Source organism: Microcaecilia unicolor, chromosome 8 (genome assembly GCF_901765095.1).
Source record: "Microcaecilia unicolor chromosome 8, aMicUni1.1, whole genome shotgun sequence".
NCBI classification, from domain to species: domain Eukaryota; kingdom Metazoa; phylum Chordata; class Amphibia; order Gymnophiona; family Siphonopidae; genus Microcaecilia; species Microcaecilia unicolor.
Genome location: NC_044038.1, coordinates 154,581,184 through 154,597,610, shown reverse-complemented (window position 1 = coordinate 154,597,610; position 16,427 = coordinate 154,581,184). Strand labels below are relative to the sequence as shown.

Genomic DNA, 16,427 nt, shown 5'->3' with positions numbered 1-16,427 from the left:
TATATTTTATTTACAGTTTGTTGTCTCTGGTTTCTGCTTTCCTCATCTTCTTTTCACCATCTTCCTTCCATCCAGCATCTGTCTTCGTTCTCTGCCATCCAGTGTCAGCCCTCTCTGCTGTTCCCGCCATCCAATGTCTGCCCTCTCTCCCTGCTCCGTCCATCCACATCTGCCCTCTATCTCTGCCCCTTCCATTCACTGTCTGCCCTTTCCCTTCCATCCACTCCACTGTCTGCCCTTTCTCTCTGCCCCTTCAATCCACCATTTGCCCTCCCTCTCCCATCCATCCAGGGTCTGCCCTCCCTCTCGCTCCCCCTTCCATCTAGGATCTGTCCTCTTCTCCCCTCTGAACACCCCCACTCCAGTCCCCTTTTCCCCTCCCCTGTCTGAGACCCCCACCCCAGTCCCCTTCTCCCATCTGAGATCCCCACCCGAGTCCCTTTCGCCCCTCTCTTTCCCCACCTCAGTCCCGTTCTCACTACTGTCTGAATCGGTGAAGCAGCATCGCAGGCAGCGCCTCGTCTGCCCTGCTGCTTGTAAAAAAAATCAAATCTCCTTCTCGTCTTGACGTGGACTCGGGCCTTCCAATCAATCACTATGTCCCGCCCTCCTCTAAGGTAAATTCCGCGAGGGCGGGCGGGACATAGTGATTGATTGGAAGGCCCGAGTCGACGTCAAGACGAGGAGAAGGAGATTTGATTTTTTCACAAGCAGGGCAGGCGAGGCGCTGCCTGCGACGCTGCTTCGCCGATTTTTGTTTAAAGGAGGCGGCGGGAGCGGAGCACCCCCCACCCACTGGCACCCGGGGCGGACCGCCCCCACCGCCCCCCCCCCCCCTTGGTACGCCACTGCAAAAACGGACACCTTTTTCCGATGGCCAGCCTCGACTGCACTTTTTTTTATTATTGCGGCGGAGTGCGGAATGATTTTTATAGCGGTTTTTCATCAGTTTTCGATCCCGCGCAGCCCCAACGAGAGGTACAGACCTCTCGTTGGAGTTTCCAGCATTAAGGCAATCGGAAAAGCTTAGTGCATCTCATTACAATAGGGTTTCTACACAATTTGCTCATCTGCATTCCGTTTTCGTTAGCTGCTACCATCGTCGTAAAATGGCTTTTAGTGCATGCCAGGGTATACTACTTGTTCGTTAATGGCTTGTTAGGTTTAGTGCATCTGGCCCTAGGTTAGGAACCAGTTGAGTGGAAGGTGACAGAGGGTAGAGGTAAATGGAACTCATTCTGAGGAATAAGATATTACCAGTGGTGTGCTGCAAGGTTTGGTTCTTGGGCCAGTTCTTTTTAACATTTTTGTAAGTATTACTGAAGGGCTGTCTGGTAAGGTATGCCTCTTTGCGGATGATACCAAAATCTGTAATAGAGTAGAGTAGACACCCCTGATGGTGTGGATAGCATGAGGTAGAACTTAGCAAAGCTAGAGAAATGGTCATTTGGCAGCTTAGATTTAATGCTAAAAATTTTAGGGTCCTGCATTTGGGCTGCAAAAACCTGAGGGAACAATACAGTTTAGGGAGTGAAGAACTTTTGTGCTCGAAAGAGGTGTGGGACTTGGATGTGATCATCTTAAAGTGGCCAAACGTCTAGAAAAGGTGACAGTGAAAGCTAGAAGAATATCTGGGTGTGTAGGGAGAGGAATGGCCAGTAGGAAAAAGGAGGTGATAATGCTTCTGTATGAGACTTTGGTGAGACCTCATTTAGAATATTGTGTACAATTCTGGAGACTGCACCTTCAAAAAATATAAACAGGATGGAGTCCTTCCAGAAGGCAGCTACTAAAATGGTCAGTGGTGTTTGTCATAAAGCTTATGGGGACAGACTTAAAGATCTGTTAAGCCCCGCTCAGCGCATCCCAGGATGGGCAGGGTGCCGCCATTTTGAGGCTGCACCCAAAGAGGAGGGAGGTACTGCTAGTCCTTCCCTCCTCCAACTAGTACAACGAGGTAGGCCGGGGCAAGGGGTGCCGGGAAGGAGGGCTGGCGGTCCCACTGGACCACCAGGGTTCTGTATCATTTGGGGGATGGGAGGCCTGGATGTCCACTGGACCTTCAGGAGGCCTTGTGTTTGTTGGGTGGGCTTAGGTTTGATAGGTCCAGGAGAAAATCCTGGACCTATCAAACCTCTTCAGTGGGTCTCCCCCATTCCTCCCTTACTGGCAAATCCTAACGCCAGCGCTGAACTGGTTTGCAGTGGGAGTAACGCCCTTGTTTGGTACACTGCCTGCTGATCATTTGCATGCATTTAGCGGTCAGAGCCTGTGAGCACATTGTTTCATGAGCTCACCAGCTCTGATCCTGGGGTGCAGACAAATGCAGGCACTAGTCTGGTGCTAATGGCCTCTAGCACCTGTGTTTGCTTCTGATCATTGGGGCCCAGGAGTCTTCAGCAGCAGCTACTGGGAGCTTTTCTTCTATTTATACCCATCTCCCCCCTCTGCCTAACCATTGAAGTAGCTCCCTCTGGAACTCAGCTGGGTGTTAAGTGATAGCAAGAGTCTCCTTTCCTCCCATTCCCTGGAGGCTGTAAACATTTGCTCTTCAACAACAGTAGGAAAAATATTTACAAAACTTGACTGCCAGCCAAAACTTTTAGGACTTTGTGATATATATATATATATATATATATATATATATATATATATATATATATATATATATATATACCTTTGATTTTGTTGTTGTTTATTTGTTCTATTTTCCAGATGTTTTTATTTTGTTTCTTTTTTCTCTTCCCTCTTCCCATGGCTACTAAGCTTTTGCACCCTCCCTTTCACCAAGCTTATCTTCTTTTGAGCAGGAAGGAACAGCCCAGGCCATAGAGACTTTTATGGGTCGTTTACAGTGGTGTGCTGGTAAATTTTTAACAAGCTCTCTCCCCGGTCCACCTCGGCGCCCCCCCCCCCCCCCCCAAATTGCAGAGCTGGCTAGGGGGGGGGCAATGCATTACTCTGTCAAGGAAAAAACTATTAAATGATCCCAGGTTCCAATCTAATTCATGTGGGATAAAATGCCATAAATAAGTAAATAAATATAAACTTTTAATGTTGAGCACCTGATTCTCAAGGTGAACATATTCCAAACACTATAATGAAAATAAAATGAGTTTTTTTTTCTACCTTTGTTGTCTGGTGACTGTTTTTCTGCTCATGCTGGCCCAGTATCCGATTCTGCTGCTATCTGTCCTCTTAACTCCGTTTCCAGGGCTTCCTTTCCTCCTTTCTTCTTCATTTCTGGACCTCAGCTTCTGCCTATTTTCTCCATCCATTTGCAGTTATTCTCCTCTCTTCCTTTCCCTCTTCTCATCTCATTCCTCACTCTTCCCTCCCCTCCACCCATGTCCAGCATTTCTTCTCTCTCCCTTCCCTCTCCTCTACCCATGTCCAGCAACCCTCCTCTCCCCTGCCCTCCATCCACCCACCCATGTCCAGCAACCCTCATCTCCCCCTGCCCTCCATCCACCCACCCATGTCAGCAACCCTCCTGTCCCCTGCCCTCCATCCACCCACCCATGTCAGCAACCCTCCTGTCCCCTGTCCTCCATCCACCCACCCATGTCCAGCAACCCTCGTCTCCCCCCTGTCCTCCATCCACCCACCCATGTCCAGCAACCCTCGTCTCCCCCCTGCCCTCCTCTTCTCCATCTGCCTTCTTCCAGCCCTCCCCACTCCCCTGGTCGTCCATCTTCCGTCTGCAGCTCTGCTCCCCGATAGTAGCCCTGGTTTCCTTCTTGCCCCGCCGCCCTGCTTTTAAAATTTTTATTTCCCCTCGAGGCGCGTCAGCGTTGAAGCGAAGGCAGCAGGCTCAGCTCGGTTCCAGCCTTCGTTCCGTTGCATCATGGCTCCGCCCTCACGCAAACAGGAAATACGTCAGGCGAGGGCGGAGCTATGATGCGAAGGAACGGAACGAAGGCTGGAACCGAGCTGAGCCTGCTGCCTTCACTTCAATGCTGGCGTGCCTCGAGGGGAAATAAAAATTTTAAAAGCAGGGCGGCGGGGCAAGAATGAAACCAGGGCTACTATCGGTAGATCTGCAGAGGGCAGATGGACGAGCGGGGGAGCAGAGGCGAGCCGGCTCGCACGGGCCAACAACCGGCTCGCAAGATGCCAGTAAATTTAACAACCGGCTCTTGCAAGCCGGCTTCAGCACACCACTGGTCGTTTATTAGAAATTTGATATATAACCAGTATCATCTAAATCTGCTTCCTAACTCACTCCTGGAGGCATACCTAACCAGTCAGATTTTCAGAATTACAACAGTAAATATGCATAAATAGGTTTACATGCAATGAATCTCTAGCATGTGCAAATGAAAACCGGACTGGTTAGGTGTGCCTCCAGCTGAGGGTTGAGAAGCACTGATCTATATAACAATCCTTTTTATACTGGGCCTGCCAGAGCAGCAGCAGGTCTCCTCTTGGACCTCAGAAAGCTGCATCAAGCGGTGCTAATTTCCTGGGCTGGTCAAAACAGCAGTACCTCCTTCTAGGCCTGGCCAACAGCAGATGCCACTTCAGAATTTTTAGGTACCTTGGTTTCTTTGCACTCAGGTTTTCCTCACTCATGCTTTAAAGTTCCCCTGCCCCAGCCTTTTAGCCACTGAGGGGAGGAGTAACCTAGCGGTTAGTGCAGTGGACTTTGATCCTGGGGAACTGAGTTCGATTCCCTTTGCAGCTCCTTGTAACTCTGGGCAACAGGCTCATTTTCAAAGCACTTAGCCTCCCAAAGTTCCATAGAAACCTATGGAACTTAGCCTCCCAAAGTGCTTTGAAAATATGCCTAATAGTCACTTAACCCTCCATTGCCCCTGGTACAAAAATAAGTACCTGAATATATGTAAACCGCTTTGAATGTAGTTGCAAAAACCTCAGAAGGGCAGTATATCAAGTCCCATTTCCCTTTTACTAAGACACGTAGGTGCCAACGTGTGCCAAATTGGAGTTACTGCATGGCCCGTGCGGTAATTTCAGTTTTGGTGCACGTCTGCAAAATATATTTTTATTTTTTGACACACGGCGACCAATACCGCATGAGACCTTACCGCTAGGTCAATTGCTTGCGATAAGGTTTCAGACCCAAATTGGATGTGTGGCAATTTTTATTTTGTTGCATGCCCATTTTCGGGGGAAAAAAAAGCATTTTTTTTGTTGGTGTGCTAAAAATAATTCTGTGCACACCCAAAACTCGTGTGTACACTACCGCAGGCCATTTTTCAGCGCACCTTACTAAAAGGATCCCTGAGTCAGCTCTCTAGAGAGGGAGTTCTAGAAAAACTTAGAGTAACTAACTCCAAACTCAGACGGGTAATGTCAGCCATGGATTAGCACAGGAGTGGGCAACCATGATCCTTGGGTTCTACAACCCAGTTGGGTTTTTAAGATTTCCACAATAAATATACATGAGATTGATTTGCACGTACTGCTTCCATTGTATGCAAATATATCTCATGCATATTCATTGAGGAAATCTGGAAAGCCCAACTAAATTATGACCCTCGAGGACCATGGTTGCCCACTTCTGGATTAGCAGTTTCAGGAATAACCAGTCAGAACCAGATTGCGGAGACATTAGTGGAGCCAGCTGCAGTGTTAGGTCTGAGCACCATAGGAAACTAATCCATCAGTCCCCTTACAGCAGTTTCTAGTTTGAACAGAACAGGGACTGCAGCCAGGTTAATTAAACCAGAACTCTGGAGTGGAGTAATTAGCCTGGGGTGAAGAAGTGTTTGAGTTTGAAAATGGATTAGGATGGCACGCAGGTCAGGAAGGGGGGCTTTGCTTCAGCCTTGTTGATTTTCTAAGCTTCTGTTGCATTAAATAGATGTGCAGGTGCTTGTTTAGACACAGCGAAAGCTGCAGAAAGCATAGGTGCCTTGAAACCTCCATCCTAACACCTGCCGTTTTTATACTAGGAAAAAACAATGTAGCAGCAGCTGGTTCCAAGATTAATACAGAGCATTTTGGGACCTGCCCATAGGGCTTCTGTGTTCCAGCATGCAATAAAATGCTTGTTGGAAACAAACAAACAAACAAAAAAAAAGGCAGCAACTATCAACCCAAATCAAGACATCCCCAAGAAGCTGTCGTTTGGCAGCAAATTGTAAAATCTATAGGCACAATAAATCGTCAGTGTCATCCCAGCGGTGTGAGAGTTCCTTCTTGAAGGATTTATAATTAACATTTCTTATAAGATTGTGGGCAAGGCGTTCATTGCTTTCCTGATTTGGACACACAGGACAATTCTATAAACCAGGTGCTCAAATTTACATGCGTATAAATGCCAACGTTCTCCCAAATCCCTATGTCACTTACACCGTGCATATTTGCAAAGGGTCATACATAAGGGTTGAACTCCCACTTACATGCGTAGGTTATATGTCTCAGCTGCACGGGCACATGCACTTACGCCAGTTCTATGGCTGGTACAAGTGCAGGCTGCTACATGTTAGCTACGCAGATGATGGGTTATACTCAGGGGTGTAGAGTCGGTACACCAAACCGTTAACTCCTACACCTCTATTTTTCTACTGTCTGACTCAGACTCCAATTCTGACTGATATTAGGCCTTACATTTTGTTGTTTATATTTTTCTTTTCTTTCTTCCTTCCTTTCTTCCTTCCCTTGGATCTAAAGTACTAATAAATATATTTTTCAGTACTTTAGATCCATGACAGAGATATATATAGATAACAGTTGTGTTTTGATTAAAATTGTAATTGTGCGATTAAAGTTTTTTTGTATTTTTCTTTTCCCCCTACTGCAGCTCCTTGTGACTCTGGGCAAGTCACTTAAAACCTTCATTGCCTAGAGTCACAAGAAGCTGGAGTGGGAACAAAAATAAGTAAATAAAATATCTTTAATCACCCGATTTAAAATTTTAATCGAAATGCAGCCCTAAAAAAAATTTCTGAATGAGAAGTAATAAGAAATATAAATTGAAAAATTACAAATTAAAGAATCTAAAATAGCAACAATGCATCTAGAAACAGCCTTACAGTTACCTCGGAAAAACAAGCCTTAATATACAGTGGTGGAAATAAGTATTTGATCCCTTGCTGATTTTGTAAGTTTGCCCACTGACAAAGACATGAGCAGCCCATAATTGAAGGGTAGGTTATTGGTAACAGTGAGAGATAGCACATCACAAATTAAATCCGGAAAATCACATTGTGGAAAGTATATGAATTTATTTGCATTCTGCAGAGGGAAATAAGTATTTGATCCCCCACCAACCAGTAAGAGATCTGGCCCTACAGACCAGGTAGATGCTCCAAATCAACTCGTTACCTGCATGACAGACAGCTGTCGGCAATGGTCACCTGTATGAAAGACACCTGTCCACAGACTCAGTGAATCAGTCAGACTCTAACCTCTACAAAATGGCCAAGAGCAAGGAGCTGTCTAAGGATGTCAGGGACAAGATCATACACCTGCACAAGGCTGGAATGGGCTACAAAACCATCAGTAAGACGCTGGGCGAGAAGGAGACAACTGTTGGTGCCATAGTAAGAAAATGGAAGAAGTACAAAATGACTGTCAATCGACAAAGATCTGGGGCTCCACGCAAAATCTCACCTCGTGGGGTATCCTTGATCATGAGGAAGGTTAGAAATCAGCCTACAACTACAAGGGGGGAACTTGTCAATGATCTCAAGGCAGCTGGGACCACTGTCACCACGAAAACCATTGGTAACACATTACGACATAACGGATTGCAATCCTGCAGTGCCCGCAAGGTCCCCCTGCTCCGGAAGGCACATGTGACGGCCCGTCTGAAGTTTGCCAGTGAACACCTGGATGATGCCGAGAGTGATTGGGAGAAGGTGCTGTGGTCAGATGAGACAAAAATTGAGCTCTTTGGCATGAACTCAACTCGCCGTGTTTGGAGGAAGAGAAATGCTGCCTATGACCCAAAGAACACCGTCCCCACTGTCAAGCATGGAGGTGGAAATGTTATGTTTTGGGGGTGTTTCTCTGCTAAGGGCACAGGACTACTTCACCGCATCAATGGGAGAATGGATGGGGCCATGTACCGTACAATTCTGAGTGACAACCTCCTTCCCTCCGCCAGGGCCTTAAAAATGGGTCGTGGCTGGGTCTTCCAGCACGACAATGACCCAAAACATACAGCCAAGGCAACAAAGGAGTGGCTCAGGAAGAAGCACATTAGGGTCATGGAGTGGCCTAGCCAGTCACCAGACCTTAATCCCATTGAAAACTTATGGAGGGAGCTGAAGCTGCGAGTTGCCAAGCGACAGCCCAGAACTCTTAATGATTTAGAGATGATCTGCAAAGAGGAGTGGACCAAAATTCCTCCTGACATGTGTGCAACCTCATCATCAACTACAGAAGACGTCTGACCGCTGTGCTTGCCAACAAGGGTTTTGCCACCAAGTATTAGGTCTTGTTTGCCAGAGGGATTAAATACTTATTTCCCTCTGCAGAATGCAAATAAATTCATATACTTTCCACAATGTGATTTTCCGGATTTAATTTGTGATGTGCTATCTCTCACTGTTACCAATAACCTACCCTTCAATTATGGGCTGCTCATGTCTTTGTCAGTGGGCAAACTTACAAAATCAGCAAGGGATCAAATACTTATTTCCACCACTGTATATATAGATAATCTCCTGATATTCCAAACCATTTAATCAGCCAGGAGGATTTAAGCACCTAACCACAGATATTCTATGGAAGGTAACCTATTGTCTCCCGCTGAATACCTCAGTTAGCAGCTAGCCGTACGACATAACTAGTTAGGCATGGTTATTCAGCGCCAAACCAGCTATGTTGAACAGTCAAAATAGGCCGTTTAAATAGTAGGCCTATCTTTAACTGCTAAAAAGTTAACCGATTGGCGCTGAATAGCAGCATAGTCAATTTAACTTTTTAGCTGCCAAAATAAACCCAGATATTCATTGCCAGTTGCCATACAGCCTGGCTTTGAATATCTGGGTTTAACACTGGCGGGGGGAAGCAAATGCGCTGCCCACCATTAGCTGAATATCGGGCCCAATAAGTATAAAATGATAAATGCTACCATATACTGTAATGTTATAAGTTTTTAATTTGAAGCTAGAGTCCAACTCTAGCCAAAATTGCCTCCGATTCCCACCCCGCCCCACCCAAAATTGGTTCCAACTCTTGACTCCACAGCCTTGGTTATACTGTTATTCTGTAACATTACCTAGGCAGCTTACCGTGTGGCCTCAGGTCACCTAAATAAAAGTGCCCAGTTGCCCCCTTATTGCTTGTTGTAAGCTGGAATGCTTCACTTGGAGTCAGTTTGGTAGTGGCAACACGCGTAGTGTTTTTGCGAGCAAGTTCTGGTGAAATAACATTAAAAACACACAATTAATAGATGAACCTGCAGGGAATAGGAGCAGACATGCTGCAGTGTCTTGGCCTTTCTCTTTCAACAGTGTGTATAATGTGCTGGCAGTTCAGAATCGCTTAATGAAGTCATGGCATCGATTTGCAATTGAACACTCAGTGAATATGTTGTTCTTTTCACGCAAAAGAATAATCCAGTCCACCACATCTGAACTAATCAAGCGTGTACTTCATAAAACTCTTGGCGAGGGGTTTGGTCTTTGTCTTGTTCTCACATCTGGTTGCCTGTACTTGATATACAATCCCACCCTTCTTGAACACACAGTTTCTGAATCACTTGCTACATCATCATTGTTTGATTTTTATCTAGCATGCTGACAGCATGCGCACGACAGCTAAACTTGGGCACACGATGAGGGAGGGAAACAAGTCAGACAGGTAATGTAGTTGAGGATTACCTTATTTCAGTGAGTAATGTGCAGTGGACCAGGCCAGCTCTGTATAAAGTACTGAGCAGTTTATTTGTTACATTTGTATCCCACATGTTCCCACCTATTTGCAGGCTCAATGTGGCTTACATAGTACCAAAGGCGTTTGCCCAAGAATGGTAGAGAAACAAATACAAGGTGATATTGTGGTCGAATAAAGGGTCCATTTCTTTCAGGCATAAGGGGATCAGAGAGAGGGAAGGTTAAATAGTGTCCAGTACGATCGCTGGATTTGCTGCGTTGCAGGGCATTGTCAGCTATGTTGGGTCAGTAGTGTATGCCCTTTTAAATAAGTAAGTTTTTAGTGATTTCCTGAAGTTTAGATGGTCGTAGATTGTTTTCACTCCTTTTGGCAGTGCGTTCCATAGTTCTGTACCTAAATAGAAGAAGCTGGATGCATAGTTTGTTTTGTATTTGAGACCTTTGCAGCATGGATAATGGAGGTTTAGATATGTTTGAGATAATCCGAAACTTTTCCTATTTGGCAGGTCTATGAGAATTATTATTAGGATTCTGTCACATGTGAAAGGGGATTTGTTATGGAAGATTTTTTTTAAACAGTTCAATGATGTGACTATGTGGCAGACTCCAGAGGTTTATAATGATGATTTACAATTAATTTTCAGATGCTGGATTTGGTATTTATTTTGCTGGATCTTGGTGTTTTGAGCCTTGATCTGCCTTGTGGTTTCAGAGAGATTGTACTAGGAATTTAGCCTTGTTGGAATTATTTCCTATTTGGGTGGCTTTAATGTTATGGAGTGATAGGTAGAATGAGTAGAATAACGTGCAAATCCCTACATGCCTCTAGTGCTATGACATGGTTACTGTGCATTTAGAGCAGGGAAATCACTGCACTCTGAACCACTACAGAATGTACAATGGTTTTAAATTTTTTTTTTTTTTTAATGCAAAATGCTTCTTATCAGTCACCCATAGCATTTAACTCTCCACCTCAGCTTCCTTGCAGACTTGTGGTTTATGATGTTTTTATAGCTAAAGAATGAAGTTTGAGGCACTGAGGGGTCCTTTTACGAAGCTGCAACAAAAGGGGGCCTGCACTGGCAGCGTGTCATGTTTTTGATGCGAGCCGAGACCCCTTTTACTACAACAAGTAAAAGACAGGTCTTTTTTTTTTTTTTTTCAAGAAATGGCCGCACGGTAAGTGAGACATTTGTCACATGGCCATTTCGGGGGAGCCCTTACTGCCACCCATTGCAGTGATGGTAAGGGCTCCTGCGCTAATCTGGTGGTAACCGGGCAGCGTCCAGCACTGCCATACCGTCGGGTACACACTGGTACTATAAAATTAAAATATTCTTGCAGTGTTGGAAATGGCATGCGCTGGAGAAGGGACCTACCGCCGGACTGCTGCGGTAGCCCGGCGGCGAGCGGTAAGCCGTAAAAGGGCCCCTGAATAAGGTCATTAAAGATGTTGGTTGGTTTGTCTTTGTTTCCTGACTAGACTTCTTTTCACACAGTAACCCCTTAATTCTGTAAACTTGTGTGCCCAAATTTAAGCTAGCATGTAGATTTTCTTGCATAATTTATACAGTAAGGTCAGTTGCACACACCACTTAATTTAATAATTGGTTGTTAATTGAAGTTTATTGGCTTTAATCTGTGTTACTTGACACTAATTAGCAGTTGTGTGTACAACTGCCCTTAGTTGCTGTTATAGAAGCTGTGGCCCCGATTCCACGGTCTGCAGTGAACACGGATATTCAATGCTGGGTTGTTTCCAGTGACCAGCATTGAATATCTGGGTTTTTTTCCGGCTGGCTTGAAGATAGCTGGTTCTCTGCCAGCTGATAACCACGGATATTCAGCAGAGGATAGCTGGTTATCCCCCTGCTGAATATTGGCAGATAGCTGGTTAAGCACTATTTAACCAGTCAGCATCTGTTCTAACCGGTTAAATAGCACTAAATATTGGGTGGTGTGTTCGCAAATTCTATCATGCCCATTTTCTAGGGGGAATGGATGTGGGAGCGGCATGGGAGGATCAGGGGTGTGCCTAGGAGTTAGGCACACAGGTTATAGATACATTCAAATCAGTTTACAGAGTATATACAGGTACTTATGTATACCTGGGGCAATGGAGGGTTAAGTGGTTGACATTTTGTGTTCTGTTACCTGAAGCAACTCCCATTATCTAAAACTAGTAAAAAATGCCCGTTGCTGTCCAGCGACCCTGCTCTCCCCCTACCCCCCTGCGGCCACCCATGTCGTGCGACCGTCCTCTCGTCCTGCCCCCTTGCAGCCACCCATGTCCTGCAGCCACCTATGTGCAGCGGCGACCCTCATCTCCCCCTGCAGCCACCCATGCCAGCGACCCTGCTGTCTCACCTGCCCCTCCATCCACTGCGGTTGTGTTTTAGGAAATGTTTGTGGCAGGCAGGAAAGATCCACGTTCCTGCCTGGCTGCGGTGCTCCGTGATGCCGGTTGCCTGTTGAAAATGGCCGCCGAGGGGCAGGGGGAGATCGCGATTCGTCGAGTGTCATTGCTCCGCCCTCGACGTCATCACGTTGTGACGCGAGGGCGGGGCAGACACTCATGGGGAAACCGGATATCTAGACCGCTTCAAACTTCCGGCTGAGGCTTCATTAGAACATTGGAGGTGCCTTTTATATATAGAGATATTTGTGTCAGAATGATTATATTGTACAGAACAGGCTTGGTCCCAACACTCAACATTGTAGATGAAACGGGCTTCACTAGGGTTTGCCTAATGTTTCTCAGTAGTAGTAGGTGCTTTATTTTATTTCATTATTAGCTCATGAGTGGCATTTTAGAAAGGATGTCCAACTGTGGATATGGATGTCCATTTTTCATAGAACAGGATCTGCTGACATGAATATACATTTTACTAACTGAAACATTCAAACTGAACAGGGCAAAACAAGGCATTTTTGTGGCAGCAGAGAAACATAAAATGGCCATATAGACATCCATGTGGAGAAATCGCCTTAATGGTTAGAGTAACCGGCTGAGAACCAGAGGATGCCATTTTAAATCCCACTGCAGCTACCTGTAAATTTTTTTTTTTTTTTTTTTTTTTTACAGTGTGAGCCCTCCAGGGACAGAAAATATCTACTGTGACTTTCCTGTCTCCATCCAGTGGAGAATTGCTCAGTTCGAGCACTTTCCTGTAACCTGGTCGCACCAAGTACCAGGTCTAAATACAGAAGTCCATCTTTTTAGACATAGATGTCTCTTCCCCTTCTGAACTTGGAGTTGAGCATCAAAAGTTTGGCCCCTCCTTAATAAGAATAGCCATACTGGGTCAGACCATTGGTTCATGTAGTCCAGTATCCTGTTTCCAACAGTGACCAATCCAGGTCACAAGCACCTGGCAGAAACCCAAATAGTAGCAGTCCCACCCAGACCACACCCCTTTCCATGTGGATGTACAACAGTTTGACATCCATATCTTGGCTGTGTAAAATCAGAATTTGGACGTTCATGCAATATGGTTGTTGAAATGCTGTCTTTCAGATGTCCAAAACACAAATACAGCTTCTAAAATAGCCACATATCTATTAGGTGCTTCACTAGGAATTGCATAAAGTGATTTAGAAGTAGTAGATGCTTTATTGTATTTTAGTAGCTCATATTTATTATGTGCTTGACTAGCGACTGCCCAAGAGTCTTAGTAGTAGTACTAGGTGCTTTATAGAATCTGTGAACTGTGATGACAATGGTTAATGGTTTACTCTGCTAATAGAACAAATAATCATCATAACAAATGGAAAAGGTTTTCTATTAATTTTTAATGTCATTAAAATATTCTTAATCTACCCCCCCCACTTTACCCCCCCACAATCGTGTCGGTTTACAAATGGCAATTGTTGACCATTCCCTGAGGTTGATTGGTCAGTTTAACAAGTGGTTCGAGGCATCAGCCATTGGGCTCAGACCTTACACCACACTATCTCTCTTTCTCTCTCCACATGTTTATCCACTCCTACCCTAGCTGAGATACTATTTAATTACCTCTTTCACCTTATGTGCAACTTTCTTTAAATTAGTCCCCTTATTTTCTAACTCCTCTTACTCTCTTACCTATCTATATGTTCTGTCTTTTGTTATACCCTACTCTGTCTATTAAAATTGTTTATTATGTATTGTGTTGACATTGTAAGTAGTATACTGTGCCATACTTTGTATTATTTGAATATTTTTACTGCTGTGATTGCCTATTATGTTTAATTTGTTCTTGCTTTACACTGCCTTCAGTGAATTCCTTTAAAAAGGCAGTAAATAAATCTTAATAAATAAATATCACTGGGTACTTGAATTTTGCTGCCCCTGAAAATGGTTGTACCCTGGCTTGAAGCAGGTAAGGGCAAAAGCAAATGGAGAGGGATGGGAAGATGGAGCATAAAGCTAAAAATATTATATATGTTAAATTATCACTGTTTAGTATATTGATATGTGAACAGTGTATAGGCCACAATTAATTAGACACAACGTATATGCAATATTAATTTAGTCCACTCTGATATTAACTTCCTTCTTTCTTTCACACTACTTTTCATTCTCTTGTCATTCTTCTCACTGTCCTTTTAATTCACTTTGCTCTGCAGGTTCTCCTTTCTCTGAAGATTCTTTATATCCATTGTATGTTTCTCTTTGTAGGCCAACGAAAACAGTTTACTAAGTGCCCAGTTGAAGGGTTTTCCCCTCTTTCTCCACTCCAACTTGGGACTGAAAGACTGCATTATCAATCCAAAGTCACCGCTCTTGTACATAACACGCCCCAGTGAGGTGGAGAAGGGCCTGCTCCCTGGCGAGGACTGGACTGTCTTCCAGTCGAATCATTCCACCTACGAGCCAGTCCTGCAGGCCAAGACCAAGTCGGCTGAATCTATACCGCACCTGAATGTAGATGCAGCATTGCATACTACTGTGGTACAGGACCTGGGCCTCCATGACGGCATCCAGAGAGTGCTGTTTGGCAACAATCTGAACTTCTGGCTTCACAAGCTGGTGTTTGTGGATGCCATTTCCTTCCTAACTGGCAAGAGGCTGTCTCTTACTTTGGATCGCTATGTGCTGGTGGATATTGATGACATCTTTGTGGGCAAGGAAGGTACCCGTATGAAGGTTGAAGATGTGAAGGTATTGATCATTATTATTGTTTTATTCTTCTGTAGTCTTGACAGTGGCATTGAAGTTAAACAGTGAGATCAGTGGTATCTAGGGTTAAGGTGCAATGGCACAATCACACCACCAAAATACCTGTTCCCGTAAATGAAAAGACAAGCTTAATGCGGAGCATGCTAAGGTATATCCTCTTTCCCTTGTTGGAGCAGCACTGAGTACTCCTGGAACTGCTTTATGGGAAGGAGGGAAGAAGGGGTTCTGTGAAGGACATAAGAACATGAGTGTTGCTATACTGGGACAGACCGGTCCATCAAGCCTAGTATTCTGTTTCCAACAGTGGTCAATCCAGGTCACAAGTACCTGGCAAGATCCCAAAAGGGCGGAGGTCCTTTGTCCAATATCAGCCTGGCTGTAATCAGATCCTTAGACATGACTAACTCAGGGGCTGATGTAGAATACTAGTACGGTTAGCGAGATGTCTGTGCGCAATTGTATGGTTGCACGATGCAGAAATATGTTTCATGCAAAGATAATGCTGCACCAATCCACACATAAGACACTGGCACAGAGCATATTAAAATGAAGGGAATGAAGCAATTACTTATTTGGCACCAATGCAAAGAAGTATACAGAAGACTTTACGGTGAACAGAACTCTAGAAATTGAGGAGGCATAGAGGGGTTAGTTCATTCTGCAGTCGGGTCTGTGAGGATTTAATGACAGGTTTTTTTTTCTTTTTACTAGGAGGATAACTACCCTCAATTTTTAAGACAAAACATGAGGTGATGGTTCTGTGCGCAGGTCCAAGCAGATGACAAATTACACATGTTCTGGAATGTTCTGTGCATAAATAAGGGCATCGCAAAAAAAATTGTGTAAGAAATTTCTGTGAGGCTGATATATATCCACAGAGTAATGTTCCAGCCCATGTACAGATGCCTACCGAAACCCTTTTTTTTTTTGGCTCAGATATACACACAGTACTAACTGCCCTCGGTGCAGAAATTTATGCAAATACATTCTGTAGGCTTATCCTGATTAGTGCACTAATTCCACATGCTTTGAATTTGCATATGATTAGTTTATTGCATCACCAGGCAAAACTGTCTCTTTTGTGTTAGAAGCTGTGCGCTCGGCCATCAGCACACGGCTCTAATACATGGTTTTCTTCTTCTGCCCCTCAGTCGCTCTGAGGGCAGTTAGCAAAGAAAAGGACCAGTGGAGGGTAAAGGCCTTTTGTGCAATAGCGGCACGGCTGTACCTAAACTCTCAGGTGCAATTAGCTCAGTTGCTCTGCACTCAAACATTTATTGGGAAGGTGGAGACAAGCTGCAGTACAGAAGGGAGGAAGTCTATCTAGTGGAGCAGGACATCCAAAGATGCAACTGCCAGACATTTCCAAGATAGGAGGAAGTGAACCCCTGCTGCTGCTTACCTGGTACTCAGAAAAGAGAAGGCAATTCAGAGCCTCTACTGTCACTAAG

General features: G+C 44.7%; 1 protein-coding gene across 1 annotated transcript in view; it reads left to right on the top strand.

Moving 5' to 3' along the window:
* NDST1 (N-deacetylase and N-sulfotransferase 1) overlaps positions 1-16,427 on the top strand; it is a 229,583-nt gene that overhangs the window by 146,365 nt on the left and 66,791 nt on the right. Inside the window, 1 exon segment of the mRNA XM_030212418.1 lies at positions 14,476-14,958. Coding sequence (XP_030068278.1) covers positions 14,476-14,958 — 483 coding nt within the window.